The 24,519-nt window shown below is 35.3% G+C and overlaps 1 protein-coding gene across 2 annotated transcripts in view; it reads right to left on the bottom strand.

The window, feature by feature from the left end:
- Window positions 1-24,519, bottom strand: part of PPP4R3B (protein phosphatase 4 regulatory subunit 3B) — a 66,341-nt gene that overhangs the window by 30,209 nt on the left and 11,613 nt on the right. For both annotated transcript variants that reach the window (XM_024752928.1, XM_024752929.1), the window contains exons 3-7: window positions 24,249-24,347; window positions 15,208-15,831; window positions 10,103-10,180; window positions 8,896-9,012; window positions 7,288-7,404 (exon numbers count right to left, since the gene is read on the bottom strand). In XM_024752928.1, the coding sequence (XP_024608696.1) occupies window positions 7,288-7,404; window positions 8,896-9,012; window positions 10,103-10,180; window positions 15,208-15,831; window positions 24,249-24,347 (1,035 nt within the window). The remainder of the gene's footprint in view (window positions 1-7,287; window positions 7,405-8,895; window positions 9,013-10,102; window positions 10,181-15,207; window positions 15,832-24,248; window positions 24,348-24,519) is intronic.

Genomic DNA, 24,519 nt, shown 5'->3' with positions numbered 1-24,519 from the left:
TAGGAGGTCCTTACATGTTTTGGATATTAATCTCTCATCAGCAACTGTGTACAACTCTACACTTTTATTCCCCAACCCACATACTATGTGACTGGTATCAGAATTTCTTTTTATATTGTGTATCTATTAACAAATTTCTGTAGTTGTAGTTATTCATAATATCTTGTCTTTACCTTTTATACTGCATTAAAAGTGATTTACATACCACCATTAGATTATTCCATTGGTCTATATTTGCCTATATATTTACCTTCACAGTGAGATTTACACTTTCATATGCTTTCATTTTGTTGTTCAGTGTTCTTTCATTTCAACTTGAAGAGCTCCCTTTAGCATGTCTTAAAAGGCAGATCTAGTTTTGACGAACTCCTTCTTCAGTTTTTGTCTAGGAAAGCCTTTTTTCTTAATTTCTTTCTTTCTTTCTTTTTTTTTTTGCGGTACACGGGCCTCTCACTGTTGTGGCCTCTCCCGCTGTGGAGCACAGGCTCCGGACGCGCAGGCTCAGCGGCCATGGCCCATGGGCGCAGCCGCTCCGCGGCATGTGGGATCCTCCCAGACCGGGGCACAAACCCGCATCCCCTGTATTGGCAGGCGGACTCTTAACAACTGCGCCACCAGGGAAGCCCGTTTTTCTTTATTTCTGAAGGACAGCTTTGTCAGGTAAAGTATTCCTAGTTGGCAGGTTTTTTTTTTTCTTTCAGCACTTTGAATATATCATCCCATTCTCTACTGGCTTGCAAGGTTTTTGCTGAGAAATCAGCTGAAAACCTTCCTTTGTATGTGATGCGTTTATTCTGTCTTGCTCTCAAAATTCTCTTCTCTTTGATTTTTGACAGTTCTATTATAATGTATCTCGGTGAAGACCTTCTTGGATTGAATCTGGGGACATATGAGCTTTAGACTTGGATGACCTTATCTTTCCCGATAAGTTTTTAGCCATTATTTCTTTAAACATGCTTTATTGTCCCTTCCTCTTTCTTCTCCTTGAGACTTCCATAATGTATATATTATTTTGTTTTATGGTGTCCCATAATTCATGTAGGCTTTCTTCACTCTTCTTCATTCATTCTTTTTTCTTTTTGTTCTGACTGGATTGATTTTAAATGGCCTGTCTTCAAGTTCTCTGATTTTTTCCTCTGCTTGATTCAAGTCTGCTGTTGAAGCTCTTTATTGATTTTTTTCGGTTTAGTCACTGTATTCTTCAGCTCCAGAATTTCTTCTGGTTCTTTTTTAGTTTCTGTTTGCTGAACTAATTTTGTTTATGTATTGTTTTCTTGATTTTGTTTAGTTATCTGTGTTCCCTTGTAGCTCACCAAGCCTCTTTAACACAATTATTTTGAATTCTTTGTCAGGCAGTTCATAATTCTTTTTTTAAAATTATTTTTAGGGTTGGTTACTGGAATTTAATTTTGCTTCTTGTCAAGTTTCTCTGACAGCTCTCACGTAGATTTTGGAAGTCTCATGGAGGTATTCTTGTCTGTGGATGGTTGTTAAATCAGTGTTTCTGTTGCAGGGATAAGGGCTGGAACTTCCTATCTGCCATCTTGCTGACCTCATTCCTCATCTTGCTCATATATTAAGCCAAGCTCATTCCTAAGTGATACATTAATTTCTTATGTCTTTCCTTTTTTCTGTCGCAGGTCAGGACTTCTTTTTCCAGTTATCTCCAGCTGTTAGAACTATCCTTCTAAAACCAAGACCTGATCAAGACATTCCTCTGCTTAAAATAGCTACAAAAGATTCACTCCTTAGACTGGGTGTATAGGTAGTAAATATTCTAACCCTGTGCAGTCCAATATGATATCCACTTGTCACAGAGACTGTTTAAATTAAAATCAGTAATTCCTCAGTCACACCATCTACATTTTAAGTGCTTAACAGCCATAGGTAGTGAGTGACTACCTTGTTGGATGGCTAAAGAATAAACATTTCCATCATCATAGAAACTGAACAGCACTCTCCAGGCCTTTTATTTCAGCTTCTTTGTTGAAGAAGGGAAAAGGAAAAGACAGACAAAGACAAAGCGAACAGACTTAGACAAAGAGAAAAAAAGAGGGAGGAGAAAGGGGGCAAAAAATGGGAATATTTCACAATCAATAATACCGATTGCCACACTCAATGATATGAAAGTCTTAAAAAAGTTGGTTTCTAAATCCTTGTGTCAGATGGGTTTATTTTTTTGTGTTTTGAAGTCTCATTTTAATAAAACATGAGTAGTTATTAAAGTAAGTAACACAAAAGAGACACAAATCCACAAACTGTTCAATTCTGAATAAGAGCCAGTCTTTTGCAATAAAATCTACTCTGAAAATAAACATCAACTCAGACTTCCACTTTTGGCCAAGATGAAGTGACAGGAACTAGATTTACTCTTTTATCTCAAACAACAACAAAAACCCAGGCAAAATATATGAAACTACAATTGGTAATACAGTAGACATCAGCCAAAGACACTGAGAGATGGGTAACAAATGAGATGAGCCCTATGATGCATGTTAGGTATTATTATTAATTACTGGATCCTGCAAACTGAGTAAAAATCAACTTCTAAAAAACTGGAATTAACCACGTGTCTAGAGATTATGTTGTATATAGCAGCATGGAATAGTAAGACAGTCTTATCCCAGAGGTACACTCACCTCAGCTAACAATTTTTAGTCTACTACAGTGCATTACTAAACCCACTTCAAAGTAATAATGTGCTTTCAGAGACAATGAACAAATAGTTCCTAAGAAATGTAACGAATGATTTAACATTCATCAATGAACTAAAAGTATTACCAGCATTATAAGTTGTCTGTAAAACATGGTTCATTTTCTTAGCAAGCCTGGTGAACAGAAGGAATAGCTAAATTAAAAGACTCAGCCTCTAACCGCAGTACAGCTAATAACTAGCTATGTAAGTGACCTAACTCTTCCATGCCTATTTCTCCAATGGAACTAAAGTACAGTGGTTACTAAAGTCGGACCACTCACAAAATTCAAGCCAGCATTTCTAACTGCCTGTTAAAGTTCTTTATTGGCATTAAAACAAATCTAATTTTCCTTAACCTGCTTCTCCAACAATGGCATTAATCTGGCTAGAAAAGTCATGCTCAAGCATTACGGCAAAATAATTGAGATGTAAGACAAATACAGGAAAATTCCTTCTTCGGATGTCAAACTATAACTTGATCTCTAAATAAGCCATTATAGAGTAACCCCAGCGAAATTACTCCAACGCTGGGTCACCAAAATCTATTCTAGAGAACACCCTTTTAAACTTACAGTCTTAAGAGTGTCCAATAACTCCTTTCCCATTAATGCCTGCTTACTCACATGGTCTTTTTTTTTTTTTTTTTTTTCCTTAAATCCTGTTTTCCCCCATGGTTTTTTTTTTTTTTTTTTTTTTTTTGCGGTACGCGGGCCTCTCACTGTTGTGGCCTCTCCCATTGCGGAGCACAGGCTCTGGACGCACAGACTCAGTGGCCATGGCTCACGGGCCCAGCCGCTCTGCAGCATGTGGGATCTTCCCGGACCGGGGCACGAACCCGTGTCCCCTGCATCGGCAGGCAGATTCTCAACCACTGCGCCACCAGGGAAGCCCCCCATGGTCTCTTTAACTTCTCTTTAACTTCTCTTTACACCACCATAGTAATTAAAACCTTCAATTTAGAACCAGTTTCTAAATACTTGCAATATTCTGGGGTCTAAGTCAGGGGTCATTAAACTACAAAACTACCTGGCCGGTTGTTCACTTTGTAAATAGTTTTACAGTAAAACATTTACTGGAACACAGCCACACCTATTCATTTTCAAACTGTCTATAGACAGTTCATACTAAAGTGGCAGAGTTATGACAGAGACCAGAGGGCCTACCAAGTCTTATTTACCTTTTGGTCTTTTAAGAAAAGTTTGCCATCCTTCATCTAGATAGCAACATTTAAGTGAGTTTAACCACAGTTTCTGGGAGATAGTTCAAAGTTTTAGTTGTTTCTAAATCAAGTTTTAGAGAAATGATACTCCTGTTGGTTTCATCACACTCCAGCCTCATGCTATTCTTAGAAACACATACTTTTGTTTTTAAAGTACATTTAAGTGGGTGTAAGAATTTTTCAATACTGCCAAAAATACTGAAAATATATAATTAGCAATGGAGGGAAAGTTTTGGGTATCTACACATGAAATTTAGAGATTATCCCGACTATCAGGTGACATCTCTATTTTCTGATTGGGAAACATAAAGAACATACTTTATTTCATTGCTTCTAAGACAGATTTCTTAAAATTTTAACTTCTTGATGTTGAGATATATTTTATAACCTATGGCATTACACACTCACTATTAGCCAAGTGGCAATCATGACAAAGTTACATGAAAAATTTGTACTGACACTTTCTGGTAAGATCAAGAAAATATCAGAATCTGTGTAACTTAGATTCCATAGTAAATAAGAGGGGAAAGAAAGAATGGCAAGAGCAGGAAGAATATTCTGAGGTAACAGGATAAAAATAACTGATGTATGTTGTGGAAACACTACCAGTTTTAAAAAAACTATCTAAATATAAGAATCATAAAAAAAGCTCATGCATATGAAATTTGCTCTTGCAGCTACTTGAATGAAGGTTACAAGTATTACAGAACCAATACTTCTTTCAATCCATTCTGATGTGTTCAGAGAAAGCAACAACCGTTCTTCAAATTCTACAGAAGAACTTAATCTAACTTCTTTAGTCTGTGAAATGGCAGAACAGCTTGGACAAAGAAAACTTAAGCTCATTTTTTAAAGTTGGGGGAATTTCTTGGTATGATGTTGAAGGAAATGTTACTTCTGTACTATTCCTGACACAAAGAAATAACCTGAATCGAATCATGAGGAAACATCAGACAAATCCAAATTTTCGCATACTACAACAGAAAGTTTTCATTTTTATCTTGGGTAACAAGGGGATTACTGGGACAACGGATAAAATCTGAATTAGGACTATAGTTAGATAACAGTATTGTAAAAATGTTATTTAATTTCCTGACTTTCCTGACTTGATAATTGTACAGTGGTAATGTAGAGTTTTAGTAGATAGACACTGAAGCAAATAGGGGTAAAGGAGCACTGTGACATTGTTTCCATACCTTTTTCTTCAATGATTCAGAAAAAATTAATTATATATTTATGTATGCAAATATGTATATACAAATACAAGCAAAGAAAGACAATGATAAAGCAAATGAGAAATAAAGTATTAACAATTGGGAAATCTGAGTAAAGTGTATATGGGAGTTCTTTGTACTATTACTGTAATTTTTCTGTACATTTAAAATTACTTCAAAATAAAAAGTTAAAAATTGACACAATTTTAAGAAATAAAGTGTGATATGTTCAATACAAAATACTGAACAGTCAACCCATAGAGATTAGCTTATGTATTTATTTTAAATTTCTTTTTATGGTAAATTTTGCTTTCCAGAATTAATTTGAAGCAAATTCCATGTATACAATTCTAGAAATAATTCAGTAAAAAATAAAATAACCCTAAGGCTAATATCATATCTATAGAAATTAACATATGAATTTATTCCTAAGTGAGAAATACACTGAAAATACCTGCCAAAATAAGCAGTTCAGCAGTAGCTGTATTACTTATCCCGTCAGATTCTAAAAGAAGTTTTACTGAATGTTTCAAAGGTCATTAGCATAAAAATGTTTGAAATCTGTTGCACAGCAATTATTGCTAAATCTATCCTTCCAGCTTGGATAGAAATAATGACTATAGTAAAAAAAAAAGTTAATATTGCTATTTCCTTGTGTCTCAACACATATTTTAATACTGTAATCCATGTTCCTAAAGCCAAATCTGCTCCCACAGTACCAGAAAGAAAAGTTTGAATGCTGTGCATTTTAAGACAGCATCAAAATATCAACTGCCCGCTGAATACACAGGTAAGTTATTTCTTCTTTCCTTTAAACATTACTACCAACTTAGTATAGTAGAATTCAGCATGTAGAATCCTTAATTTTGGAAATTAAGAAAAAAGTAATTTATCTTCATTTGTGGGCTAACAATTATTTTGAGGCAACAAAAATTTTTAATTGGAAAATTGTTAGACCTCAGAAAATTCAGGGAAATGAAAGACCTTGAAGGCTGTGACTACAAGAAAAAGAGAAATTAAAAAGGGACTTTTCATTGTTAACGATCAGTAACTACTTCCCCATGTCTCATGCATCAACTAAATGTAAACAAGAAAATCTTTCTAATGAAAACAGAAATAAAAGCTGTAAAAGTTAAGAATTCTAAGCTAGTAAATTATTATTCTCATAGTCTGAGAGATTTTATGTTGAATGCTCTTAATCCCACACATCACTAAGGATGAAGCAATAGAAGTGTTAATTTCAAAGTTATCTTTTGTAAAGGATGGCACTAAGATAAGAATGTCAACAGTGAGATTATAAACTGATTAATAAGCTAGGTATTTATTTCTTTAAAGTCAGATTTAGCATCATTTGGGTTTTTTAAACTTTAAAATATAGTTAACACAAAATATTTCTTCTATTTCTTTTCTACTGCCTAAATAATAGCATTAGCCCAAACCAATTCTAAAATAAAACTGCTTTAAAAAAAAAACAACCTGGAAATATGTAACAGATAGAACGTAAAAATCTAAGTGGACATTAATAAAAAAACAAAACATATAAAACAACTATAGTTTAATTCAATAGTAACAAAACCGTAAAAGAAGCAAATAACATTGGGAATCTAAACCTTCTTTAAGAAGGGACATAATTGTATTTCAGTTATTTTCTACTTAACACTAACATATATTTAATATAAGAAAGGGTACTTCAATTACAGCTATATGCTCATTTTGTCTTTAAATAGAGATTAAGGGGAAAGTTTAAATATTTTTGTAGTGGGAAAACACAACATTGGTTTCATTATTAAATATTCATTCCCACTAAAAAAAAGACACAATGAACCAGTAAAAGCACTTCTTAGTTATACTAGATAAGTGCCTGACCTAAGGGTTTAGAATTACATTTCATTAGTACTTGAAACTTTTTTTAAAACCAAGAATTAAGAATTTGATTCGTTAAATCTCTTTATCTCAGTAAAAGTTTGAACGCATTTGTTTTGTTTTTACAATAAACAAATCAACTGCCACATATTCTGGCCTTGTCAAAGTCACAACTGATCAGAAATCTATTATTATTCTTCATAAACAGTTAAAATTATGGTTATGACTTTTCTCTCAACAGTTTGCAAACACTATTTTATAGGTAATTCATATAGAACCAGAGCATTATCACTTACGTCATCACTCTGCTGGGCTTCCTGCATTACAAATTCTCGGACCATGGAAGGACTAAACTCTACTAGATAAGAAAATATATCTGTAGCAGCTGATCTGACTTGCAAATCATCCATGCCCTGATAAAAGGAAAATCAGGTTACTTAGAGACTGTGAACAAAGTTATGCCTGCGTTCCCCCTTTTTCTCCCAAATCTATGCCAAACAAATTTTTGGATTTAGACATGGTACTGGAATCAAAACATATAATCTCTCCCATCCTTTTCTTTTACAAATATTAAAAACTTTAGGCAGCTCAATGATTAGTTTCTGCCAGTTTTTGTCTTTACCACCACAAAAATAAATATTCAGAGAATTTAAATATAAGAATCAGCACAGGATTATAAAGCACTGCTTTACAAATGCTGCAAAAAAATTTGAGGGGTGGGAGGGAGGATTCTTGATTTAAATATATGCAAAAATATGAATGAGGTCTCCTAGTTAAGGCTTCAAAACTTTCCAGAAGCTGTCTTTGGTCCTGTTTGCCAGTTAGGCCTTAGTAACTGATTCTCCTTTTATGACTCTCCTAATAGAGGATGATTCTGAAAACAATCTGGGTATTTTCACTCTTTTCCGGTAACTTAGTTTTCTAAGGTAGTGATCTTGAATGCTTTTTCCCTATCACTACATGAAGGATACATGATTCAAAGATAAAAATCTCCAGGTGATTCTGAAAACATTCCCTAACTTAGCAGTTCTCAAAGTGTGGCCCAGGGAACCCAGGAGAGGGGTCTCACACACTGAAAAGGGGGGTTATAACACCCTTTTCAAAATTGCATGAGATTAAAACTATTTTCATAATACTATTTATTATGAAAATAAATATTAAGGCATTACTAGCCTTTTCCACTCCCAGTCTATCACAAGTATAGTGGGGTTTTCCAGAGGCTACAAGATGTAATATCGTTAACAGATTAAACGCAGATGCTGCTATGAGAACCTAGCTATCTTTTATTACGCCAGGCATCAAAGGGGTTGGCAAAAAATATGAAACAATGCCACTTGTCTCACTAAAATTTTGTTTTGGAAAAGTTATTTTTTCATGAAAGTTATATTAGTTATCTAAACATATAATGGGTTAATAATTATCATTTTAAAATGAATTAATAAGTACTTAAAAATTTTCTCAGTTTTAATTTTTCATACAATAAATGCCAGTGGATAAAGCTCATATAAACAAAAGTATGAGAGAGAATCACTCCCTTAACCCCATATTGTAGCACGAGCCCCCTTGGTCCAGTCTGCCCTTCTCCCATTCACTGGTCTAAAAAAGGAAAGGTATTTTATTAGTTTCTATGAAACATACTTAATTTTGTTATAGAAGAGATAACAGTCTCATAAAACCAGTGGGATTTTTATTTACTTGAAGCCATATTATATGACTCACATGTTAATATTACAAATTTAAGTTAATAAAAATCTGAAGAGGTTTTATGACTCACTACCAAATGAATCATAATCTAAAATTACAAAATTCAATATGCATTACTATAAAAAATTATTTCCCATCCACAATATAAATCTATTACAAATTCACAATTTCAAAAACATGAAAAGAAACTATATAATTACCATTACAATTTCAAGAGCAGGAAGAATCCCCAACTTTGCCAAAGTTTTGAAAAATGCATCCCTGTTTTGAGGTTGTAATGTCTGAGAAAATGCACAAAATTCCTTGAAAAAATTAACCTGTAATGTTAGAAAGAATAGTGAGAAGTCGACACACATTAAAAGTAACTCTGAGGTAAACTGTAATGTGATCTACCACAGTGTGGAATTAACCTTCTCAGGGACCTAGAGTTTTTAGGGTATCCTGGCTCCTCAAAACCTAAAGAACATAGAAACCATGCTATAATAAATGGTGGCTGGGTTTTCACGGAACACTCATAAAGCACAATTCAATTTTTAAGAATTGTAAGGAACATTAGAGATTTCCTAGGATAAAGGGCTAATTTTATAAATGAGAAAACTGAGAAATAACTATACCAAAGATGACGTGGCTGATTTTAAGTCAGCAATCTTTCATTACTTCTTTAGTATCTGATTATAAGGTTTGAAAAACTGGCAAACTGCTGGTACACAGCAGTCACCATTCTCTTTCCCCAAAGCATGGTTTATACCTCAAAAAAGTGATTACCAACACATTCTAAAGAAGAAAAACACTTCCAAGAACCAATTCATCATTCGTTTATTCAAGAAGGATTCTCCCTACCTCTTGTTTAACAAAACAAAAAAAGCATCTCAATAATGTATCTACAACCATAAAAATGTATGAGTTTGTATTTCTGTCCTAACATAAACCACGTCTTGATTTTGTAATTTATAAGGCACATATTCCCTCACTGGGAGGAATAAAACCACATCAAAATATCTCTAAAAACTTCTATGATATACAAAACAGTAAGTTTTAGAAACTTTGCAAATAATCATTTTATAGTATAATTTAAACACAGGTGACCCTTGAACAATACAGGGGTTGGAGTGCCCGCCCTCCACTAAGTCAAAAACCTGTGTGTAACTCTATAGTAGGCCCTCCATATCTGTGGTTCCGCATGCAACCTTGGACCATGTAGTTCTGTAGTATTTACTATTGAAAAAAATCTGTGTCTAAGTGGAACCTGCAGTTCAAACCCACGTTGCTCAAGGGTCATCTGTTTATATCTTCCATACTAATTACAAACATTTTTCTTTTAAATTAACAATTTCAATATTAAAAGCTGCGTATGCCAAAAGAGTAAGTGCTCTTTAAGGGTGTGAATTTCAGTAATAAATAACTTACCAATTCACGTCGTTTATCATCATCCGTGGCCTCATCTGTTAATTGTGCAAAAACTTCAGACAAAAACTTTTCATCTTCCTACAATGAGAAAAAATAATTACTATGAATAGAAGTATAAAGTTATACTCATTTATATGATTTCACAAACTATAATAAAAGTAGCTGAAAACCTAAGAGCAATTCCATTGCAAAACCTAAAATTCCAGGTATATTCATATTATAATTTTCAAAACTTGACTACACCATTCAATATTAGTTAGACGTATTAATACCTTGTTTAATCAGAAACCTCAACTATAAAGAACTCTTTGAAAAACAAAAAATAGATGTTCAAGAGGTCATGCATGAAAACTCTATTTACCTTAACCGAGAGCCTCTCTAACTCCCTTTCAGGGTCTATTTATTTACGCTTAATTTAAACGTAATTCAAACAAGTCTGAAGATCTCATTATTAGTCCACAGTGGATTAGAAAAATGAGAGTTACAAACACGGCAATAAAGAACACTGAATTCTGGCAGTGATAAGATTATAAAGGTTAACTGTGATTATCTTTTGGTGATGGATTATGAGTGATTTTCTTTTTTGCTCATCTGTATTTTCCAATTTTCTATAATAAATATGGACAATTAAATTACAAAGGAAAAACTGACATGAATATTGAAATTTACTTTAGAGAAGATTTCCATCAAAATGTGCTGAAAGTTATGCTTTTAAGTTTCAGTAATCTTCAAAATTCACTTTTATGAAATATAATTTGAATACTTTTAAGTAATTAAAATAGCATAACCTAAAAATATTTGTAATAGTGATAACTGCATGGTTGATAATAAAATCAAAGCATGACATATAAAGGATATAGCTAATATACCTGCCCTTTCTCTTACTGTGAATCATCCATGAAGTGGTATCAATCCCTTAAAGCCTTTCTGAAATAAGGTAGAGCATATATGAAAAAATGAATGAAAAGCACTAGATATGGTCATGGAAAATATAACATGCTCTCCCACTAAACATCCTTTGGAGCTATTCAAAGACACATCACTGACAGATCACTCCTTTTTTGACTCAGAATAGTGTTCGTTTTGTTATTTAGTTGACTCCTTTTGGATCTTATGTATGGAGGCTTGAATCATCTATCTACCTTCTGAGAGAGTTCAACTACATAAATAATCTTTTACTTATCCCTCAAATCACTTTTTCATCTCAGTATTTTAGGTTTTGTGGAGTAAGCACATATTTACCTCAACTTATACCTTTTATAAATTTTTATCTTCCTGCACCTCTCCCAGATTAAATCTTCCTTTCCTGTCTAAAGATTTTTAACTTTTTCAGAATCTTTTCATAGGAAAATAGTTCCAGTTCTTTGATAAATGCAATTTCCCATTTAAATTCTTCTTATATGACTCATTATTTGTTTGCTGATGGCTAGAACTGCATAAAGTATTACAGAAACAATTTCAAGTATTACAGTCTGCTAGGAGAATGCTTTCCGATCCCTAGTATATTTCTTTTCTGATCTCTAACATTATTTTTGGTATTATTCTACACAAGCACTCTGTTCCAATGTATTAAGGGAGCGATGTTAGGTAGCTTAAAGCCTATCATAAATATAGCTGGAAAATTTCCCCTAACTCCCTGGTTCTTCAAGTAATTAGTTTCTTTAGATCACTTTAGTTTTTCTTTTCTATTTCATTTTAAGAGCTTTTAATAAATCAATTATTTTAAGTCATATTGTGCATGTTTACTATTTTGGATAACAAAACCTTAAAGGGAAAAGATGAGCTGCTCCTAAAAAGTCTGAAATCGAACTTTTTTCTTTGCGATGATGTAAAAATGGGCACACACACAAAACCAAAATCCCAAACCTAGGACCCATGCAACATTAAAAATTCTAAAAGGATCACGTAGACACAGAAATTTAGAATTAGATGAGGCTTTAACAGAGTACCTAGAGATTGCCTAGTCTAATTTTAAAAGTCCATCTCAAAGAATGGACTTATCAGAAGCTAGCTAGTGATAAAGATGGATTTAGAATCCTGGTCTCCTGCATAATGAAGTTCTGTCACTCCCACAACAGAAAATATACAGGATAGATTCCTAAGTAGGAATCAGACCAAAGCAAAATATACACACAAACTAGAATGGGCCAAGTCCAGTATGATAAAATTTAATACGTTAAATCCTACACTTGAGTCCAAAAACCTCTAAAACAAAACCATATTATTGCAAAGTTGTTTTCTTAATGGTGTTGGAAGATTTTACATATTAAATTAATGGGTGAAAGGTTAGAAATTTCTCTTTCAGTGCTGAAATCTTGCAAAATATGTCAAAAAAGAACTAAACCACTGATCCCACTGGGTTTGTTTGTCACCCAACTCTTATCTATGGAATAGTGAAAATTTATGTAACATGCTAAAATGTCAACATTTGAGATACCTGTCCTTAATCATTTCTAGTGCAGGGAGAAGTTAAAACTTCTTGTTCTGAAAAGGATCTTAACTCTATAGCTGTCTGTGTGGAAATAACCTCAATTTACTGGCTTTTTGGAATTTAATTTATAAAACATTTTAAAGTATATTTCTCAATTCTGGACACAAGGGATTTTGACCTGTAATTAGGTAGAAAATTCAGGTTAACTAAAATCTTATGTCCCTGTCATGGTTACAATAATCTCAACATGTATTAGAGTACATAGTAGGAGCCAGTGACCACCCTAAGTGCTTTCATATAATTTCTCAGTTAATTAACCTAATTTAGGTTAGGAGTTATCTATGTAGTTTTATACTACCTCATTTTGGTCGAGTTAGATAAAATTCTTACATTTTTACTTGCCCTATGTAACTAATGCAACAACAGGCTAATACTTATTTAAGGAGCTACAGATATGCATACTAGTTAGCCAGATGGGTATGTGGAAACATCTAATGCCTGCAGGGAAATCTCAGAGATGGGCTTTAGGAAATGAGCCTTTAGAGGCCAATGGCCATAAACTTGCTTTCTTCTCACACACTGTTGAAAACAGAATTCAGCATCACGGCTGACACGTAAGAGATAACGAAGTGGTAAACCTTAAGTAAACAACAGGTAGCTCATGACATCTGGCTATTTCATAAAATGCCTCTCATGGACCAGAAATGAGTAAAACTTGGTTTATATAACTTTCACAAATAGACCTATGACAGAATGTATAAAATGACATAGAAAGTTATAAATATTTACAGATTAGTTTGCATAATTTATTTTCAAAACATAAAAAGCATTATGATTTACTATTTTGGATTTGGCAACTCTTCTGAAGTCAAAAGCAGTCATTTGAAAGCTACACTTGAGCTTCTGTTACTGGGTCCTTTATATCAACTACATTGACTATGGGTTTATTTCCAGTCTCCTGAGACTATAACTTTTTCTGTCAGCAAGTGAAATGGCATCCTGAATTGTACAATATGGTTTTAAAAAGTGGGTCCCATGTATTATAAATGGAACCTAATGTGTAAGTCCAACTTGCCTCACACTTATTACTGTGGAATAATGAAAAACTGCCTGGTGAAAGAATTATCTGGGAAGTAAATCCTATACAAAAGTAAAGTTATAATGGTGAATAATGGTTGGAAGTATCATGAAATGGAATCTCATAGGTAAGTACTAAGACAGACATTCTTAACTTTTTGATCTCAGGACCCCTTCAAATACTTAAAAACTACTGAGGAACCCAAAGAGCTTTTATTATGTGGGTTATGTTTATCAGTATTTACCATAATTAAAACTGAGATGCTTAAAAACATTTTCATTAAAAAATAAGCTATTATGTTTGTATAAATATTTTTTATGAGAAACAACTGTATCATCCAAAATCATAAACATTTAGAAAGAAGAGTGGCCTTGTTTTACATTTTTGCAAATCTCTTTAATGTTTGGCTTAACAGAAGACAGCTAGATTCTCACATCTCCTTCAGCATTCAATCCACTGTGATATGTTTTTTTTTGTGTGTGTGTGTGGTACGTGGGCCTTTCACTGTTGTGGCCTCTCCTGTTGCAGAGCACAGGCTCCGGACACGCAGGCTCAGCAGCCATGGCTCATGGGCCCAGCCGCTCCGCGGCATGTGGGATCCTCCCAGACCAGGGCACGAACCCGTGTCCCCTGCATCGGCAGGCGGACTCTCAACCACTGCGCCACCAGGGAAGCCCAATATGTTGTTTTGGTTGAAGTACATGAAGAAAATACAGCCTCACAGTGACAGGAAGCTGGAAAAGGAAAAACTTCACAGACTTCTTTGAAACGGCTTCAGGTACTCCCAGGGGTCCACAGACATTACTTGAGAACCACTAACCTCACTAAGTACTGTAGTAGCAGCTCAATAAACTTAGTGACTGATGTGTAAATAACAAAGGCAGTTATGCAGGAAACTGTTAGTATACTATCACAAGTAAAGTAAAATCTTCAAAATCATGCTTACCAAACTGTTAGGGTATAAAGGATTAACATGATATAAACATGGTATAAGACTCCTACTTTACAACTCAAGGAGAGAGAATAAAATCAACTTCCATAGCAAATAATGTGACTATCATTTACTGAAAATTAATGAATGTTTCTCAATTCTGGCTGCACATCTGAATTATTTCGGAAGCTTTAAGCACACACACTCACGCATATCCCCAATAATAACTAGGTCTCACAAAATGGAATAAAAAATATTAAAAAAAAACAGCTGCCTCTGTTTCAGATGATGAAAAAGTTCTGGAAATGGATAATGGTGATGGCTGCATAACACTGTGAATGTACTTAATGCTATGAATTGTACACTTAAAAATTGTTAAAATTTTGAATTTTAGGTCATGTATGCTCTACCACAAGTTTTTAAAACAAAAAGTTAAAAAAAAAAAACCCAGCTGCATGATAGGACATTTAGAAATATAAAAGGTCACATTAAGAAATGATTCTTCTTCAGAAAAAAATGAGATAAAGCCCTGATTTCTACGCTTGATAGTACAATTAAAGTAAACAAAAGAAATCTTTCAAAACGAAGGAATGAACACCAGCTTAACTATTACAGGGACTAAATATCTGAAAACAAAATTATGAAGAACACCTCAGTTTACTTACCTGCAACATGCTGACTATTTCAACTTTGTTGAAGAAAATAAAAGATGTAAGAGTAGAAAGAAAATTCTCTTCAAAAACTGATGGTGTAGGCAAAATGATGTCCTGAATGTACTGTACCCTGTAAGTCTGATGTATTTTTTGCCTTAGTTCAGAGTCTGTTATTGGTATAACTTCCTTAAACTTTGCAGTTTTGGTCAAGAATTCTCTGTGCCTTTTTGGCTGAGCCAAAGCAGGGTCATATTCAAGGCATCCCACGACATCCATGATACACTCATCAGAAAACATTACCTCAAACAGAGTTGCCTTATTTAGGAATAAGATTCCTCTAATAATTTCATACAAATGGTGTAAGCCTTCAGTGTTTTCTAGGTTCTCACAAGCTTGGAACAGCTGCAGTAGTTTTTTAATATAGCCTTCATTTTCCAAGGCCAGAGCCAGCTTTTCCCTACGGATAGGTGAGGAGAGAACTGAGGTAACTAAGTCAGCAATCTCTTCAAGTTTATTGAGTTCACATGTGGGCAGGTCAATCAGATGACTGGTTTCAGGCATTTCTTCAAATCGTTCTTCTTCTGATTCATCAATGAGGTCCTGTGTGACTTCCACTGATGGATCCTTACCTTGAACCTAAAAATATCCAAGTACAGCTGGTTACCTTAAAATACAAAAGAATTCAGAATTTTGGGAATCAAATCACTGATCATTCAATTTTTTTAAAAAAATAAATTTCTTTTTTTTGGGCCACGACTCACAGCATGTGGGATCCTAGTTCCCGACCAGGGATTGAACCCCTGCCCCCGCTAGACTGCTGGAAGTCCCCTGACTAGTGAATTTAAGTAAAAATCAATACTTTCAAGGAATCAATACTAATAGTCATTGTTAATTAAAAGTGAAGTCTAGAGTGGGAAAATACAACTAGTTTAGAGTCAGTTATTTGAGTCTTAAGTTACTGACTGCAGATGGTTTCACCTCTAAATTTCCCAACTTACAACTTGAGGTTAACTCTGATCCCTAATAACCTGAGTATTTCAGCTAACGTTATGTTGTTTGATATTAAATTATGTAATAACCACTTGCAGTTGTTTATTAAAATTCACTCTACCTAGTAGAGTGAATTTTGCAGAAAGTAACTCTCTTCTGTTGGTCCCCCAAAATTATTATGTATGAAAAAGCACCATCACACTGGCTTAACAAGGACACTACTGAGTTCAAACCAAATTAAAACCCAACTCCCTGTATATTCAAGAGTAAGAAAATATGATTTCCTCAAAATACTTTTGAAATTCACTTTTGGAAAAGTATTTGCTTTTGCTCTGAGCCTGAAGCTGATAAATAGACTAATAAATAAAGTCTATTCTTTTAAAAACTGGCATTCATTTAACATCTGTGATAAAGCCTTCAAGTATTATCTAGATAAAAATCACAACAATGAATAAAGAACTGCTTTATGATTCAGGTTGACTACTTTATGATTCAAGAAAAGCATGGCTAACAAATTTTCTATAATGAATTAGTCTAACAAAAAATGTTTAGAACTTTACTTTTCATAAATTTTTCTAATTCATAATCCAAGAGTGCAATCATCCTCTCTTCTCCACCTTAAAACATCTCGAATATCCTAAGCAGAAAAAGTTCCACAAATTTCCACAAATTTCCAAATCCAAAGCAACATGTGAAAAAAGACCTAAGAACTCAGAGAAAAAAGTAGACAGATATACTGATGCATACAGGATACTTTTTTTCCCTAGAGGAATGAAGGTATTTCTTTTACTTCTGAGTTCTCAACAGAGTAGCTGGGCTTAGGGAGGATGACACATAAATATAAGAGAAAATATAAGTAACAAGGTCATAAGAACAGTTCAGATAAAATGCCTTGGAAACTCAGAGGAAGGGAAATTCCAGCTCTTGGGGTATGGGTGAGCAGAGAACACAAGGAAGGAATCATAAAAGCAGTGGCACTTCATAAAAAGGAATGAAACTGGGTCATTTGTGGGGTCGTGGATGGATCTAGAGACTGTCATACAGAGTGAAGTCAGTCAGAAAGAGAAAAATAAATATCATATATTAATGCATATATGTGGAATCTAGAAAAATGGTACAGATGAACCAGTTTGCAGGGCAGAAACAGAAACACAGATGTAGAGAACAAACGTATGGACCCCAAGGGGGGAAAGTGGCAGGGGTGGTGGTGGTGGTGGTGGTGGTGGTGGTGGTGGGATGAACTGGGAGATTGGGATTGACATGTATACAGTAATATGTATAGAATAGATAACTAATAAGAACCTGCTGTATAAAAAAATAAATAAAATAAAATTCAAAAAAAGAAAAAAAAAACAGTGGCATCTGAGATTTTAAGTGGACCTTCAAAGATAGGTAAGATTCTGAGGGGAGATAAAGGTACCCAAAGTGCAAAGGGAAGAGCACAGAGCCAGAGAAATGGAAATATGTGACATGCATATGGCAAACAGCAAAAATGGAAATGTAGACTCTAGCCAGATCATGAAAAGTCAAGCTAAAAGACCTGCATTACTGTTCAGGGAAGTGAATGTGTAGCACTGTCCTTCAGAAAATTAACCTGGCATCAGCTGCATGAGACAAATTTGAAAATATAGATAAATTAGGGTGTTATTCCAAAGGCTACATGAACAACTGAATTTGGATAGTGATGTTGGGACAGATATGGGATAGCTACAAAAGAGAGAAGGAAACACAATGACCCTATAGTTTTAAACCCATCATTGGGAAGATTATGGCTTCTTTAACAAAAACTGGGAACGTGGAAGAGGAATGCTAGGAAGAGTTCAGTTTTATTAAGTTTGAGTTGTTTGAATATCCAGCTGGCAATTCAATCTGTGGGCCTACTACTCTGGAAAAAGAATAGGACAGAAGATAGAGATTTGGCATTAGGGTAACAGTTAAAGCCAGAAGACTGACACTAACCAGAGAAAAGAGAAAACGTAGTGTGAGGGGAAGGAAGAAGAATCAGAGGTTACAAAGAACAAATAAGAGGAAACCAGGAGTTAACTTAAACTTCAAAAGAACATAGTTTGCATATGTTTAAGAATAAAAGCACAGCTCCAGAACCATGCATGTAACCACTAGGTTACAGCATGTTTATTTCTTTGTTATCTAGTATTATCCCTTACAAGCTTCCTGGATTCATCCTGAACGTAACCCTGACTGATCTAATCTGTCAACATCACATAAACCCAAGTGTCTACCTGGATGACAATAGTGCTGTCCACCAGATATTTCTGGTTCTCTCCCTCTTGTGGCACATGAGTTCATTGCTTCCATGAAGTTACATGTAGCTGTGTGACTTGCTTTGGCCAATAAAATGTGAGCAAAGTGCCATGTATAACTTCTGGGAAGAGCTTTCAAAAACCAGTGCTCTGATTTGCCACCTTTCTTTCTCACTTTGCAATAATCATGGAAGTATTAAAATGAATTCTCTATCAACTTGGGTCCCTGAGAGGCTCCGTTAAGCACAGCCCCTTCCTCTCCAATATTGGTCAAACAGCATTAAGGGGGCTTCCCTGGGTGCAGTGGTTAAGAATCCGCCTGCCAATGCAGGGGACACGGGTTCGATCTCTGGTTCGGGAAGATCCCACATGCCGCGGAGAAACTAAGCCCGTGCACCACAACTCCTGAGCCTGCGCTCTAGAGCCCATGAGTCACAATTACTGAGCCCACGTGCCACAATTACTGAAGCCCGTGTGCCTAAAGCCCATGCTCTGCAACGAGAAGCCACTGCAGTGATAAGCCTGCGCACTGAAACCAAGAGTAGCTCCCGCTCGCTGCAGCTAGAGAAAGCCCCGGTGCAGCAATCAAGACCCAACGCAGCCAAAAATAAATAATTTAAAAGAAAACAGCATTAAGGAATAAACCAAACTTTTGTTGTGATAAGGTTCATGGTAAGTCCACACTATCAGTAGGCTTCTCGATGAAAATTTCTCTTTTCCACACTCCTATCCTAGTCCCTTATAGCTACTGCTTTAATTTTTTTCCCTTTTCAAGGGTCAAACACTATTACTTTCCCCTTTAAGTCTCATAAGAGAGAACTTTTTCCCTTTGGGAAAAAAAGAGGCCATCAGTACTCAACTTCCTCCAACATTCTTCTTTTCCATCTCACAACTTATCTTCATTCAATTCCTTCATCTGTTTCAAAGAAAATGTCTCTACCCTTTTCTGAGGTTAGAACTTCCATATGTACTTCTGATTTTATGCTTTCTAAGAGCTCAATATGTATCAATTATCTTAGCTCTTTTTTAAAAAATTAATTAATTTGGTTGTGCTGGGTTTTAGTTGCCAGCAGGTAGGCTCCTTAGTTGTGGCTTGCCAGCTCCTTAGTTGTGGCATGTGGGCTCCTTAGTTGTGGCACGCGAACTCTTAGTTGCAGCATGCATGTGGGATCTAGTTCCCTGACCAGGGATTGAACCCAGGCCCCCTGCACTGGGAGTGCAGAGTCTTAACCACTGTGCCACCACGGAAGTCCCTTAGCCCTTGTTTTTGTAATTTCTCTCCCCACAATGATTCTTTTGTTCTGTCATTCACCATTCCCCTTAAGATACTTATTGCTCTTTGAGCTGTCAATCTTTTTCAGAGAGGAGTTCTATTTTCTTATTATAAGGGGTTAAGAAATGACAAAGAAACAGGTTTTTTATTGAAATTGTTCTTTCAAAGGTCAGCAATGACCTCCCAGAATTAAAAAGTAAAACACAGCGTATGGTTCTGTTGAATACAACACAGTAGCTGGGAGCAACAAACTAAATGTATACTCAGCAACATGGCTAGATCTTAAAAGTACAGTACTGAGTTGTGCAGTAAAAAATTAACCTTGCTAGACCAGCAGAGTGGCCAAACCTAACATTCCTTTCAAAGGCTGAAAAGTTTGCGTAAAAATCAATGACAAATGGGGAGGAGAAATGGTAACAGAGGGCAAAGGAATAAATAAATAGGTAATGTAATGAAGGAAATCTATTATTAACACTGGTGCCTTACAAAAAGCTCAGAGTAAGATATGATATTCTCTTAGCTCAATTGTAACAGATGCCTGGAAGGGTGAAGCCATATGTTTCCCAAGTCTACCACTGCTCCTGGGACTCAACAAGGTCGAATGGAAGTCTGTAAGTCTACTTGATAGAGCTGACACCACCCTGGGAGACACTGTCATACAATATGATGAACTGGACCAATTATTAATGACTGAGTGGGATTCTTATAATGTGCCAGTATCTACTGACTCTTACTTTTTTCAGGTTACATCTACTACCATACCGCAATATGGTATAACATTGCCACTGTTGATCCAACTACCTCATGTACATAAGCCTTATGATAATATTGATATTATCATCAAATGTATTAGGAAACTGAATTAAAGCCTCCTTAGCATGTAATGTTGATAGAAAATGACTGGCATGAGGAATAAGTGGACTTACTAACTGTTAACCATCAGCTAATTTCTATACTAAAGAGTTCTCTATGAGTTTACCATAAGGTACAAACTGTGGTAGATCAAGGAGGGTAATGAGCAGTCAAAATAGTGCAAAAATATAAAAAGTAAATCATGGCTTTATAGGATAGAACAGTTGTTGCTTTAAATCTACTCCTAGTCCACACTGACTCCTCCAAATGTTAGGCATATTCATACTGATACTATTGCTCTGTCATATAAATGCTACACTAAGTGTAGATGCTTAGACAAATATGACCATTTTGCTGTAAGTCTTGGCCAAGGGCCAAAGGGTGGCCTTTGCAGTAAAGAACTAATCTTGCCCAAAGAAAGGTTTGGACCTTGCCTAACTCCTGAGAGTCAACCTCTAAGCACTCTGAATATCCTATCTGTTGGGAGTTATTTTGTTTACCTTGGGCTATGCTGGACAGTCCACATACATGTGTGGATAACTGTATGGTTTATGGAGGAGATCTGGGGCCACACAATATCAGCTCAACCTCTGGGAGTGCTGGAAGCTAGAGTTAGCCACATGGGTATTCAGCCTGCTTATATGACTAACACCCCAATGAAAATGCTGGGCACAAAGGTTTGGGTAAGCTTCCCTGGTCAGTAATACTCTGTACATGTTGCCACCCATCGTTGCTGTGAGAAGTTAAGTGCTGTCTGCATGACTATTCTGAAAAGAGAAAATTGGATACTGACGCCTGGAACTCTCCTAGACTCTGACCGATGTGCCTTTTCCCAATGGTAATTTTAACCTGAATCACATCATTGTAATAAACTGCACCATGAGTATAATAGCTTTGTGGAGTTCTCTAAGTCTTTCTAGTGAATTAGTGAACCTGTGAGTGGTCTTGGAGACCTCCCGAACTACATGAGTGAAAAGAGTAAAAAACAAATTTCAGCGAAAAGTTCTAAGACAAAAGTACAAAGTCATTAAGAATATATATATATATCCAAGAACATATATTAAACAGCATGTGCTGAGGTGTGGGGAGGGGAAAAGTGGGGCAAAGTATAACTGAATATGCTGATCACTGGAAAATATTATCCACAATATAAATTTATGTTCTAGCAGGCATGTAATTCAACACCCTAGTTCTAAATAAGATGTTTGTCTTCTGTTTTATTCACTCATTCTTCAAATATATACCGAGTACATACACAACGTGTGCCAGTTGCCATGCTGGTATTGGAGAGAGAAAACAAAATAAAATATCACGTTTCAGTAATTTATCATAAAAAAAGGTTAGTCTTTATATACTGCTATTAATATTCTGAACAGCCTTATAAATATTATGGAAAAGTAATCTTTCATTTTGAAATTATTGCCTTCATTATTTACATGGAATATTTTTCCCCCCATTTCATAGATGAATGAATTCATGGTTTAAGTTTATTAAGAACAGAACAGCAAGTACTTATGAACTGCATATGTATGTCTGCAATAGAGGTCACTTTTTTTTAGATCTTACACCTCACTTTACAGAAGACTTTGCAAACATAAAATTCAATCTCAATCCTTGGAGAGCACATGAGATAAAAAAGGGTAAAAATGAAGACCTTCTTGCCATCACCATCAACAGGTTTAAAAACAGGCAAAACAAAAAGGTGAAATATTAACAAAACAATTAGGATTATATTCTTATGTATATTGTACAAATTAAAGAAATAGCATATTTACTAATGTTTTCAACCGTTCATCAACTAGAATTCTAGTATGTATGTATACTAATAATGCTCCGGCAATACATGATGCATACATAGTCAGATAGGAGGTAGGAAAGAAACAAACCATCTACTCCCAGATAAGAAAAGTTTAGTGATCTAGAGCCATATGTCAAATAAACTTTCTATGGAATGGTAAGATTCTTACTACACTTTCGTAGGCCACTTTATTATGCTGTTTGGCACTGTTATTGGGAGGACCAAGGAAAAAGAATGATTGTGGTCAGATCCATAAAACTAACTCAAGAACCGTCAGTGAGGGCTTCCCTGGTGGCACAGTGGTTGGGAGTCTGCTTGCCAATGCAGGGGACATGGGTTCGAGCCCTGGTCCGGGAAGATCCCACATGCCGTGGAGCAACTAAGCCCACGTGCCACAACTACTGAGCCTGCGCTCTAGAGCCCACGAGCCACAACTACGGAAGCCCACGCGCCTACAGCCTGTGCTCTGCAACAAGAGAAGACACCACAATGAGAAGCCTGCTCACTGCAACTAAAGAAAGCCCACGCGCAGCAACAAAGACCCAACGCAGCCAAAAATGAATAAATAAATAATATAAAAAAAGAACCTTCAGTGATAAGAATCCCTAGAGGTAAAGCTGATATAAGTGAAATGACAACAGTCAAAAAACACTATAGGGACTTCCCTGGTGGCACAGTGGTTAAGAATCTGTCTGCCAATGCAGGGGACATGGGTTAGATCCCTGGTCCGGGAAGATCCCACATGCCGCGGAGCAATTAAGCCCATGTGCCACAACTATTCAGCCTGCGCTCTAGAGCCTGCGCTCCACAGCAACAGAAGCCACTGCAATGAGAAGCCCGTGCACTGCAACGAAGAGTAGCCCCTGCTCACCGCAACTAGAGAAAGTCGGTGCTCAACAACAAAGACCCAACGCAGCCAAAAATAAATAAATTTATATTAAAAAAACCCACTGTAATAGAAGATTAGACTAGGCAACCACTGAAACACAGTGATCTCCATTTACAGAAAATAGTAATTAAAAATGAATTTTATGATTTACCAACTGTCATGGCCCGGATTTGCCCAAGGAGACATAACTACTAAATGTAATCTGGTACCCTGAACAGGATTCTGGAACACTGACATTTAAGCTGAGGAAATCTGAATAAATGTAGAATTTAGTTAATAATAATGTATAAATAATAATAATACATAATAATGTATGAATATTAGTTCATTAATTGTGACCAATATGTATACTAATGTAAGATGCTAATAGGGAAAACTATTTAATAGGGGAAACTGTGAGGGGAGGAGATATCAGGCAGAGGAGCATATAGAAACTATTTTCTGCTCATGTTTTCCATAAATCTGACACTTCTAAAATAAAAACTTCATTAAAAAAATTCCAATGCACAACTGAAACATATACTTCACTTAAAAAAAAAATTCTAGTTACCCTGAGAGTTACCACCTATATCCTGCTACACTGTAAGTTCCTTCTGAGTTGAAGTCATGAGCACTTTGGATTATTAGTGTCTGGCACACAGTTATCCATAAACATTATGCAAACAGGTGACCAAATATTAAAGAAAATTCTAAAAGCCTTAGAACATAACTATTTAACCTTTTTTCTGTTAGAAGATCTTGACATTTTGTAGGGTATTAGTTATGAATATATGCTATCAAAATCTAAAGTGGTAAAACAAAATTACAACTTGAAAAAAATTTTCAAAAAATTTGATGCCTAACATAGAAGACATTTGTAGGTTAGGTTATCAAATTCTCACATGAAGATATTATCTTTCCACATTCTAATACACATCTGTTAGATATAATGAAAAAAATAAATCATGAATGCATGCAAACTTAAGTTAAACATTACTAAAATAACCTTACCTGACAAATTTTTTCCCAGATCTCATCACAGCCAGCTTTTTCCTGAAAACTTAGTGCCAGATCATAGTTCTCAGCTTCTGACCAAACAATTAATGTATCCTGTTTAAAAATAAAGATTTCTGTATCATCACACCAGAAAAGAAACAACTACAAAGTATAAATAAAAATCAAGAGGACAGGAAACAGCACAGCAATGCCCTCAGGTAAGTGCAATTAATGTACACTCAAATGACATCATATAACTGTATTTTGTTATCCTTTGAAATTTTAG

This window comes from Neophocaena asiaeorientalis, unplaced genomic scaffold (genome assembly GCF_003031525.2).
Source record: "Neophocaena asiaeorientalis asiaeorientalis breed wild unplaced genomic scaffold, Neophocaena_asiaeorientalis_V1.1 scaffold100, whole genome shotgun sequence".
NCBI classification, from domain to species: Eukaryota; Metazoa; Chordata; class Mammalia; order Artiodactyla; family Phocoenidae; genus Neophocaena; species Neophocaena asiaeorientalis.
Note: the sequence above shows the minus strand (reverse complement) of the source record. Positions and strands in the feature narration are given on the sequence as shown.